General features: G+C 38.3%; 1 protein-coding gene across 11 annotated transcripts in view; it reads right to left on the minus strand.

Annotated features, from left to right (window-relative positions):
• The window catches only part of ATG13 (autophagy related 13), a 47,391-nt gene that overhangs the window by 20,106 nt on the left and 15,121 nt on the right, over positions 1–12,164 (minus strand). For all 11 annotated transcript variants that reach the window (XM_058306274.2, XM_004457916.5, XM_004457915.5 and 8 more), the window contains 5 exons: positions 5,904–5,985; positions 4,850–4,930; positions 4,013–4,132; positions 2,261–2,307; positions 928–1,068 (listed from right to left, as the gene is read on the minus strand). In XM_058306274.2, the coding sequence (XP_058162257.1) occupies positions 928–1,068; positions 2,261–2,307; positions 4,013–4,132; positions 4,850–4,930; positions 5,904–5,972 (458 nt within the window). In that variant the 5' untranslated portion in view covers positions 5,973–5,985. The remainder of the gene's footprint in view (positions 1–927; positions 1,069–2,260; positions 2,308–4,012; positions 4,133–4,849; positions 4,931–5,903; positions 5,986–12,164) is intronic.

The following is a 12,164-nucleotide window of genomic DNA, read 5'->3' on the forward strand; positions in this document are numbered from 1 at the left end:
AGGAGTCTTGGATGATTTTGGAACCCCTGTTTTTCAATGTTCTGCTCTCACACTGTCCTACATACCCTCTATTCAATCACGCTGGTCCATTTTACAATCTGAGAACAGCTGATACCTTGACCCCCACCTCTATGCCTTGCCTTCTGTTGCCTCTTCACCTGGAATGATGGTTTTTCCTCATTTCTACTAGCTGCAATTCTTTTTTCCTCAAGGTCCAGTTCAAATCACATTTCTTCCTACTCAGAATGTACTTTTCCTTCCTCCATGTTCTTCTAGTACTTACTTCCTGATACTGCTGCCATGTAGAACTCATATTCTTACTTTTTATTATAATTAGGCATGTATCAAACTGTTTCCTCCGTTAAATGAGAAACACTTCTAGGGCAGGAAACCTGTATTGGTCTTCCTTGCACCTTGCTCACACTAAAAAGGCACTCAATAAATGTGTGCTAAAGTGAAATACTCAAAAGAAAATGGTCAAAGAACTGTTGACAAGTTCTTTATATGCATGGTTAACTAAAAATTTAAATTTAAACAGAATGAACAGTTTTGTTAGATTAAAAGTTTTCATTTAACACTGGAATACAGAAGACTCTGGAATCTTCCCTGGATAGCCTGCCTGTTAAAAGTCTTGAGGTCCTTCCAGCTTGAGATGTGTATCAGTTGGCCCTCAAAATCCATAACACATGAATCATGACCATGTATAGATCAAAGGACCCTGAACTTGATGGCTCTGGAAAGCTGAGGTTAGCTGGACAGAGGTCCCTAGGGAAGGCTGGAAAGATGATCATATTAAAGCTATACTATCAACTATCTAACCTACCATACAGCCAAAAAACAATCACAGAATACACAGAACGTCAGTCAGGCAATGTGCAAAGTGATGAGGTGGATGAGTGAGTCAAGATAAGCACCTATGCTGTTTACCTGTACAATATGACATACTCATGCCCTTGTTTTCTGGAGAGTCTGTAGGCTGGTGTCACCCTAGTTATAGCAAGGAGAGACTTCAGCAGCAGTGACAGTCTGTTGTATACCGTATATGACACTTTGATTTCTTTATCACACCTGAGGAGCATACAGACACTGTCAGATTTCTCATATTAAACTAATGTACAACAAAGAACAGAAATGTAATGGCTATAGAGTTAATAGTTACATTCCATCCAGTAACTGATTAATTTAGTAATGTTACTCATGAATTCTGATGGAATATCATCTACTTTATAATCCAAATACACCATTCAGAGAATATCACATCAACAGAGATGGTTGCAAATTAGCAGTAGAATATTTAATTTATTCCAAATTTTTAATATGTTATTAAAACATGTTCTGAACTAAAGGTATAATTAGAGTTCTTTGTTGGTATAGTGACAGATTGTTGAGGTAAGCCAAAGGTTTTCTTTCTCATGTACCAGACACAGGCAGGTGAGCACTAAAAGGTGCTCAACATATTCTTCCTGGCTTTGAAGAGTTTATCTTCCTAAGAAACAAAGCGACACACTTAAAAGCAATAATTCAGTATTGCAATTATATAAACTAAATGTACAAACAATTTCAGTGTATTATCTTATGAACTGTCTACCTCTGTACATCTAACAGGAAATCTGGTGAAAAGTCCATTTTGTATTCTAATTGTGGACCATAACCTGGCAATCACTTATTTAATAAAAAAAGAAAAAAAAAATAATCTCCACACCACCTCTACATATCACTAATATTTTTCTTTTGATGTGTTAATACTTCCTCAATTTTCCTATGTACTCTTCTTGAAAACAGAAGCTTCCAATAGGAAGTAAGCTGATCTGCCTTAAGAAATGGGGGAGGAAAATAATATGCATTGTCAATCCATGACCAACAGAGTCTTTTCAAAAGGAGTAGTGAGGGGAAATCTTATTGGATGTCTGCCACATAGAAAACAGACAAAATAGGGTAGTCAAGTCATGTCCCAAGAGCTCTCAAAGGATTTAATCAGAGAACTGTCTGTACTCTGGGAAAACAACAGATCCTTTTCAGCCTTCTCTGCTGCACCCTGTGGTGTTTGGGTCTCTCTGGGCAGGCACTCCCTCTGAAGGTCATCTTTTCTCTGCCTAGGCTGGAAGCCAAGCATGCAGCAAACTGTAGCAAAGACTTATTGGCTTTACTGAGTGGTCAGAATACCCTCCATGATTCTGATAACAACTCCTTGCTTTTCACATGATGTCATCACTTTAACCTCAGCTACTGCAAGTAAGGACCATAAGACAGAAACACTTACTTTTCATTCATTTCAAGACACCAAATTTCCAGCTCCATGGAATCTCCCTATAGATGGGACAATGGGAAAATATTTCAGTTTTATTTGTTTTTTTAAATTATTTTCTTTTCTTATTATTACAAAACACTACACAGGCACTATAACAACTTCAGAATTTGTAGATAAGCAAAAAGAAAACAAAAATGGATTATCACTTTATAATCCAACTAGCCACCTTGCTAAACAAAATCCAGTTTGCACTATATATGCTATTTTTATCATTTCCTTTTTTTCTTAATAAATATACCATGGAATTTTCCTTATAATGAAAAACTCTACAACATTTTTAATAGTTGCATAGTATTCCACCAAGTGAATCTGTCATTTGATCTAAACAGTCCCCCTATTCTTAGACATATAGGTTGCTTCTAATTTTTCACTAATCAACAACACTGTAAAAAACGATCCTGAGGTGAAAACTTTATATCCTTCCTGAATTAATTTATTCAGACCAATTTTCAGAATTGGAATAGCTAGATCAAAGAGTAAACATGTTCTTTGTTTTGTTTTCCATAATACCAACAGAAATTTTATTTAATTTTTTAAAAATATTTTTATTTATTTTTTAAAGATACATAGATCAGAAATTTTACTGAGCATCTAGTATGTGCCAGGCATGTACTAAGTTCTTAAAATATGTCAGTGGGAAAATGAGATCTCAGTTTCTGCCCATTATGCTCACAGTCCAATGAGACATCTAGTCCTTAAGCAAATAAGCTTGCATATGGCTATATACAATACAAAAATGTCAAGGAGCAAAAGATCTGGATCCTATGAGAGTGATTAGGAGGAGGATCTGTTTTAGATTGTAAGTCAGAGAAAGCCTCCTTTCTAAAGTGTCATTTTAGTTGAGATTTGAAAGACGAGCAAGAGCTGGCAAAATGTGAGGAGGATGGAACCTGGGAAGGGATGATTTCTGATTAGAGCCCTGGAGAAGGAATAAATGTGGAATAATAGAGAAACAAAGCTAACGAAGACAGCCAGCCGTGTCCCTCCAGCTTTTGCCATCCATTTTAGGTTTCTGGAAGCCTGAGACCCACATTCTGAATATCCTGGGCTTATCAGATAGTTCCTCTTTTGACTCCACCCTGTTGGGTTTTTAAATATATATATATATATATTTAAAATGTGGCAACATATATATTATGTATATAACATAAAATTTGCCATTTCAACCATTTTTTAGTGTCCGATTCAGTGATATTAATTACTTTTACAGTGTTTTGCCACCATTGCCACATTCCATTACCAAAACTTTCATCACCCAAAACAGAAACTCAAAGAGTATACATATTTTTAATACTTTTGATATTTATGTCCAAAATTGCCCTTCAGAAAGACTGACACTTTTCAAATGATGGAGACAGCCTTTCCTTCTAATTCTATAGGAGAATGACAATCCAGCAAGTTACACTCTATATAAATAAAGCACCATGGGAATTCTAAAGAGAGCAGCTACCTTTCCTACTAGAAGATTTTCTAGAGCAAGCAGAGCTTGAAGGATGAACAGAAATATGTCATATGAAGATGAAAGTGAAGAGTCTATTTCAAATGGATAGATAATTAATACAAAAATAATGACCTCTTCAGAGAATGAGGAAGTTCAGAGGGGGAGGAGGCAGGAATAAGACTCACAACTGAGAAGTGAGTTGGAACCAGAGTATGAAGGGTCTTGAGGGCCAAGTTAAGACACCACCCAGGCCATAACCTTACCTCAGAAGTCTTGAGTGAGATCTCCACACACATAGATCTCCCAACTGCAGGCAGCTGCCCTGCCAGTGCTTTCTTTGCTTCATGTGTAACCTCTGGGATATCCTTGATTGCTAGATTGAACTAGAAAACAAAAGGGACTTTTACGTCCTGAATACTCACAAGGAAAATTATGGAAACACCAAGCAGGAAAACTTTATATTGGGTAAGGCAGAAAACTGCTTTGATTAAGGACGACATTCATTCACCTCTCCCTTCCCCATAAGAGATATCCTGCATCGAAGTCCCAAATCTCAGATTCAAAAAGAAAATTACCTATTATAAAAGATAATAGTTTTATCTTCCCAAGACCAAAGGTTTAACTTTTCAACTATTATAGCAGGAAGCCAAGAACCAAAGAAATCCAGGATTAACATTTGATTAAAAAACAAAAAACTTTAGAAGTGAATGGGTCAAATGGAATTAGACGTATTTTACTTTTTTTTTGTTGAGATACCAGGACTATGTATTGAACCCTGGACCCTGTGTGTGGGAAGCCAGCACTCAACCACTGAGCCACATCAGTTTCCCAGAGTTGGCTCCCTCGTTTGTTTGCTTATTGTCTGTTTTTTGTTGTTGTTGTTCCTAGGAGACACCACGGACCAAACCCGGGACCTCCCGTGTGGGAAGCAGGCGCCCAACTGCTTGAGCCATATCCGTTCTCTGAATTAGAAATTTTAATACTACTATCATTTAGTAATACTCTAAACAGTATTCTTTATTACTGCACTTGAGAACTTTAAATTCATTCCTTGTGACAAACATCATAGTATACCCCTTAACAAAGAATAGGATTGTTACCCAATCTGAACCAGTTGGGGATGAAGATGAACGAGTACAAATCTTCTCACCAAGTCGAGCTTGAACAATCACTTGGACCGTCTAAAAAAAGCAAAAAGCACACAAAAAACAAAGGTGAAGAGTGTAAAGAATCTTAAAACACTGATTCGGCTCCTGATCCAAAGCAGGATTAAGAGGCTGCCAATTAGTCATAACTTCACCTCAGGAAAGGATAGAATTTAAAACATTCAAGAATTGAAAGAAAAGAAAAACCACACACAAAATATACATAAACAATCCTGAGGATATAGTGCCAACCAATGAGAGGAATTATAAATTTGAAGCTTGAAATCCATGATGTTCTCACATGGCATAAGGAAAGCTGCACATGGTGGCTATGACTTTCATAAAGAAATATGTCCAACTGTGGGTTTAAATATTTAACTGCCACAAACTTATGTAACCAAAGTAGATTTAAACTAAGAACTTCCACAATTTATTCATAACGTTTGGCTCATATGGCACAAGTCTTCCAAATAATTTTATAACTAGAACCTATATTGCACTGATTGTTCTAGCATGGTGATGTCTGAAAGAAAGGGAGTGATAGAGGTGAAAATATTTTTATTTTAGATTTAAGAAAGTATAACTTCTAAAGCACTTTAAATTCAGTTTTAATTCCCCATTTACTAGGAAGGGGATAATAAATGAAAATTGGCCCTTTTAAGATTCATTGTTGCTTACGAGAGATGCCCAGTATGCTGGCGATTCCAGCTCCTGGTCTTTGTTCCCACCCCAAGGGAACATACTGTGTCAATAACCTGGCATAACAGCTTGACATTTCCATAAACAGCCTTGCAAAAAAATTTTTTTGAACAAGTAGCTGTGGAGAATTGGAAGCTACTTTTTAGTTACACCTCCAGTACCACCCCCAAACTTCACAGTTTAGTTTACAACTGAAGTATCCTTAAAAATGGGCAAGCTGCAAGCTGTCATGCTATATTTCCAAAGAGAGTTCTCAAAAAGCATGAAGTTATTTCTAACAGATTTAGGTTCAAGTGAATGGGCATATTACCTTGAGGGCAAAAAATTTAATGAACTTGTCCAGGTCCTTCCTGTCCTGGGAATTGAGATCAGTATCCATTGCCTATAGGAATCTAAAACAGAAAGAAAAAAAGATGAAAAACGTGAATAATATCTTTTAAAAAGCATCACTACAATCAAAGCACACAGAGATAGCACAGTCTACTAGCTATAGGAACATTCAAGTGGGAGGGATTTTTTTTTCCTAAGGATATACCCAAGTGAAAAATATTAAGATGAAGAAATGATCTTTTCAGGAAAATAAATTCCATACAAAGCTATATCCAGGAAGCTAAAAAATGGATGAGGGCCAGGTATTTTACTTGAATCTGGAAATTGAGCTTTAACTTATTTACTAAAAACTGGATTATTGTCAGTATATATCAAGAACTAAGGAGTTTTAAGGAAACAAAAATTCTAAGCCAACTAACAACTGTAAAGTAAAAATAAAAAAGTCCTCCTAAAGGCTTAAACAACTCGAGCTCCTGAAGCAAGGAGCAATACATCTGAGATAAGAAGTCAGCCCTAAGTGCAAATTGTGCTGTCATATTTTACTCTAAAGTGGGGAAGTGTAGGGAAACGGACTTGGCCCAGTGGTTAGGGCGTCCGTCTACCACATGGGAGGTCCGCAGTTCAAACCCCGGGCCTCCTTGACCCGTGTGGAGCTGGCCCATGTTCAGTGCTGATGTGTGCAAGGAGAGCCCTGCCACACAGGGGTGCCCCCCACGTAGGGGAGCCCCACATGCAAGGAGTGCGCCCCGCAAGGAGAGCTGCCCAGCACGAAAGAAAGTGCAGCCTGCCTAAGAATGGCGCCGCCCACATGGAGAGCTGACACAACAAGATGACTCAACAAAGAGAGACACAGATTCCCGTGCCGCTGACAACAACAGAAGCGGACAAAGAAACAAGATGCAGCAAACAGACACAAAGAACAGACAACTGGGGTGGGGGGGAAGCGGAGATAAATAAATCTTAAAAAAATAAAAATAAAGTGGGGAAGTGTATTTTCACTACCAGATTATCTACTAATGCAATGGCATAATGACTCTTCTGATCTTTTACACGATTTAGCACTAAAAGGAATGAAAAGAATGAGGTCTCCATCAGAACCTGTTCCCTTGACACCTAGTCAATCAAGGAGTTAATTCATTATTTACAATGTAAAATATATTATAAGGTTTACATTGTGCTTTGTTCTTTTTAAAGTTTTTCTTTGGGTGCTCCACAGACTATAAAGGGATATTTAGTACAAACATTAAAAAGATCTACAATTCAACTCTTACTTTTTTCCTGCCCTTTACTACTAGTCAGTTACTAAATTCTTCAACTCTTGGTACACAATATCTTTTATTTGCTGTATTTTTTTCATTTCCATGGATACCACTTTAATCCTGGAGTTTCTCTCTCTTTTGGAAAAGTTTCATATGACATGTTTGGTACTTTATCTTCTAGTTCACATGCTGAAAATCTCAGGCAAACTACTGAAAGACTAATCTTAGTAAATTATTATATCACCATATTGCTCCTATACTCTAAACTTTTGGCAAACTCAGACTGTCCTTCAAGACATGCCATGCAAAGCCAGCAGGGAAAATAGGTGAAGTGATTTATAAAAGCTGATCAAACAGTCCTGCTGGCAATCTGAGGAAGGCTCTTAGTCACCAACTGGTAAACAGTGAGCCTGCACTCTCACAGCCAAACTCAGCGTGTAGATGTGATGCATTCCCCCCAGCGTGGGACACGACACCCGGGGATGAGCCTCCCTGGCACCGAGGGATCACTACCACATACCAGCTGAAGAAGCAACTAGAAAATGACCTTGAATTAAAGATTCAATGCGGAACAGCAGAATATACCTGTCTACATATAATAACATGACTTCGGGAAGCGGTTTGACCTAATGTAAGGGGGAAATGGAAAGGAGAAATGAGATTATAAGGCTGTGAGTCTCTAAAAAAGAGTCTGGAGGTTGTCAGAAGGAATACCCCTATGTACAACTGAACAGAGTCTAAGAGACAGATAAGGTAGATACAACCCCAGGTATTGGTTCTTTTGAGGGATAAAGAGACCCACGGGTTCTATGGTCATGGCAGAAGGGGTTCACTGCCATGACAGATGGCCCTTCTTTGGAGCTGGTGTTTCTGCGTGATGGAAATGGACTCAGAGGGGATCTCTTTTCACAAGACTTGCATGCTACTTTATTGGAATTGTAGTTGGTGCTGAGTTTAAGATATATGTAGGGGATTTGAATCTCTGGACTGATAATATGACACCCAGGCCCAGAGCCTCAACAGACTTCAGCTCCTACACTTTGACTTATTGGACTTACTCCACTCAGCTAACATGGAGTTGAAGAAGGTCAACCACCACAGCATGGAGCCTAGAGTGTCTACAACTAGAAGCGGGAAGAGTGCATCCAGTACCCATGTGGAATCTAAGCCCTCACTTGACATAGGTGTGCAATGGACACAACCAATCCAATGTCCACAGAGGAAATGTGAAATGGGTGTGGGAACGGTAGCCATGGGGGCTGCTGGGTGTGGGGAACGGGAGGAAGAGATGAGATGTGGAGGCGTTTCGGGACGTGGAGTTGTCCTGGATAGTGCTTCACGGACAATTACGGGACACTGTAGATCCCCCCAGGGCCCACTGGATGGAACGTGAGAAAGTCTGGGCTATGATGTGGACCACTGACTATGGGGTGCAGTGATGCTCAGAGATGAACTTACCAGGTGCAATGGATGTATCACGATGATGGGAGAGAGTGTTGCTGTGGGGGGAGTGGGGGGCGGGGGCAGTGGGGTTGAATGGGACCTCATATATATTTTTTAATGTAATTAAAAAATAATAATAATAAATAAATATTAAAAAACAAAAACAAAAACAAAAAAAAAAACAGTGAGCCTGGACCAGAGTCCAGTCCTGGATTTACATTATCAAGAAATTAGTATCAGTCAAGGTTTTGGGGACTACTTCAGTTACAAGGGAGAGTTCATATACAATATAACCACATCATTACATACCATAATTCCAATTTATTCACTGAGAAATAGAGAGAGAAGCATCAACTGACATGTTTTGCCTTTTCTAAATGGAGAACATTCTGGGAAACTAAAATAGCATCTACAGAAGCAGATGTGGCTCAAGCAATTGGGCTTCCGTCTATCATATAGGAGGACCCAGGTTAGATCTCCGGGGCCTCCTAGTAAAGATATGCCTGCATGGTGAGCCAGGCCCCCATGGTGAACAACACAGCAAACTGATGACTCAACGAAAGAAAGGCACAGGGGAAGAGTCAAGGTGAGACTCAACAGAAACCAGGAACTGAGGTGGCACAAGTGACAGGGAACCTCTCTCCCACATTGGAAGTCCCCGGGATTGAATCTCGATAAAGCCTAAAGGAGAAAACAAAAAGGGAAGACAAAAAGAAACAAGACACAGAAAATCACACAGTGAATGGACACAGACAGTAAAATAGTAGGGTGGCGGGGGAAGGGGAGAAAAAAATAGTATATAGTTAAATGGTTTCAACCCACTTAAAAGTTTCATATATCCTTCTCTACCACAGGGGCAAGCTTAGGTTAGAATGCTGCCACCCAGAGTCTAGAAAACCTTCTTACCTGACAATGTATACATTTGACACTCTTTTCTTTAGATTTGGCAGACCACTGCCTATATTTGTCTTTTTCACCAGCATGTTACAATTGCCAAACTGACTGTCTATATTAAGGGAAAACTCCCTGACTGGATGAGTTTTAAGAAAATGCATCAGCTGCTTGGGGACTAGGCCAAGGAAGAAACGGTTTTAAGTCAAGGCCTTTTTACCTCTGAGCATTCTAGCCTCTTTATTATGTTGCAAACTCTTCTGCAAGCTCTTCAAATTTCTTTCCCCTTTCATGATAATATGCTGAATATGTAAGTTCGTCTGCGCTACTTACTACCTTCCTTTATTATGTTTTTTGCATTAGGGACATAACCCAATTTCTAATTTCTAGTTTAATTTCAGGTATTTGCAAAAAAAATTCTATGTGGTTCCCACTCACATATATTTAATTATCTCTTATCAAATGCCACCTTTTAAAAACGGCTTAATTAGATTTAAAAAATATATACAGCATAATTATCCCAAAAATGTGCCTTGCTGTCCCTTCAAACTTCATCTACACCTATATTCCCCTGACTCACTATTTTTTTTTTGTAGGAGAAGGAAGAGGACAATTTTATTAATCTTTTTTTTAAAATTAAAGTTAATAGATCACAAGGAATTTTACATTAAAAAACATAAAAAAACAAAAAACATAAGAGGTTCCCATATAACCCACTCCTCACCCCCTACCACATCATTTGTAAACTGTATTTTTTTGAAGATATATACAGCACAAAAAAAATGTTACACTAAAAAATATAAGAGGTTCCTGTATACCTCCCACACCCCTCCGACTCACTATTTATAGCTTTTTATTTAATTAAGGCCTTTCTTCAAGACTTATGGTTAACAGACAACAAAGACTATTTACTGGAACTTAAACAGAGATTTTAACATCCTATGTGCATCACTTTCATGAATAGAAACTCGTACCAACAAATAATACTTTGAGGTTCCCAAAGTGCTAAGAGAACATGTACAGACTTGTACCCGACTAAAGTGTTTTTGATTAATTATCTGAAAAAACAAATCCTCCTATTTTTGTTGTGTAAAGTAGGCAGCAGATTCTATAACACTGCTTAAGTGTAAGTGACATATTCAACTAAGGGAAAAGGTAAACTTAACTGGATAGGCAGGTTCTCAAGATCTTTTCCTTCCCTTTGTACTGAAGTGATAATTTAAAATGAAAAAATTAAAAGCATTCTACTTAAATAGGCAGATAAAAACATGTATTTATCTTAACCGGCTTCCCAAACCCAATTAAAGCACAGGAATATAAAAGCTATAAAGAAAAAAAAACCAAGAGGAAATAATGAAAGATGTCAGCAAAATATTGGAAAGTAAAAAGTGAACAAGTGTTAAGCATAAATATTTCAATGTTTATTTCTTTGCTCCTAAAACATCATTAAAATGACCAAAAGTTTTTTTAAAAACCATAAACCCACTTGGACAAGAACAGGCATGGAGATAACAGCATCAGAGTTCTGGAAGATAGAAAGTAGGAAGAATGGGTAACTGACTTAGCAGAGCTGAAATCCAAGCCAGCAATGAGGAAAACCCTAAACAAACATAACAAAGACTAAATTTAGAGGAATCAGATATCTCCTGAAGTATGATGGAAGGTGGGGTTGAAAACAAGAGAACTGTTTGAAAGTTTGTAGAAGCAGCAGTTAGACCCACAGTCCCAGCCTCACATCTTCCTAACCCATGTGTAAGTCAGGACTGCCCTTTTTCCATACGATTAGAAGACTGGACATGACTTTTTGGAAACACTGAACCAACAGGATTACTGGACTTCAGTCATCAAAAGTCTATACTGTACATATTGAACTATGAGATACTCCTTTCTCCCTTCCTCACTTGGCTTGCAAAACATTGGCAGCCATGTTGGAGGCTTTCCTCAAGTGACTGGTGATACACGGCTATCCCATTCATACTTGAGCATGAGGTACCAAAAAGAAAGCCAGAAGTTCAGGGTATATGTGTGAGGTCTCACAGCAGGGTCATCAGCAGTAAGTTGCTTTTTTTTTTTTTTAAGAGAAATCCCAAGCATCAGTATATGCAAGTTTTCCCCTCTGGAGACACTGAATTTCTCCTAACAAAGCTCCAGTCTTGTGTTGGGGAAGAGTATGCACCTGCCTGGTAGCTTTCTAGAAGCAGGAAGCAGGATGTGGGAAGCAAATAAATAGATTTTTCACCTAATCTGTCTCTGTTTAGCTCTTTGTAACTTGTCTACTCCCCCCTACCCTTCAAACTGTGTCTGATATTCCTGAATCTAGAGCCTCCCTATTTTGAGATCTGAACTGTAGCTATGTGATAATTCCAATTCTTGAGCCATCTTGCGAGTTAGAATGCCAGAGAAAAAGTTTAAGCAGGAAAGGTAATATGGAAGGCCTTTGTACCGAGAAGGTGATATTTGGGCAAGGATCTAGGAACTGAGGGAATGAAACTTGTGGATAATTGAGGAAAACAGATGCAAAGCCTCTGATGTGGAAGCATGCTTGGCATGCCTTTCAACAAAATGGAGGCCAGGGTAACTGAAGCATTAAGTAAGCTAGAATATTAGTAGGAAATGAGCTCAGAAACAAAGAGAAGGGCAGATGATAT

The sequence above is a fragment of the Dasypus novemcinctus genome, chromosome 10 (genome assembly GCF_030445035.2).
Source record: "Dasypus novemcinctus isolate mDasNov1 chromosome 10, mDasNov1.1.hap2, whole genome shotgun sequence".
Lineage (NCBI taxonomy): Eukaryota > Metazoa > Chordata > Mammalia > Cingulata > Dasypodidae > Dasypus > Dasypus novemcinctus.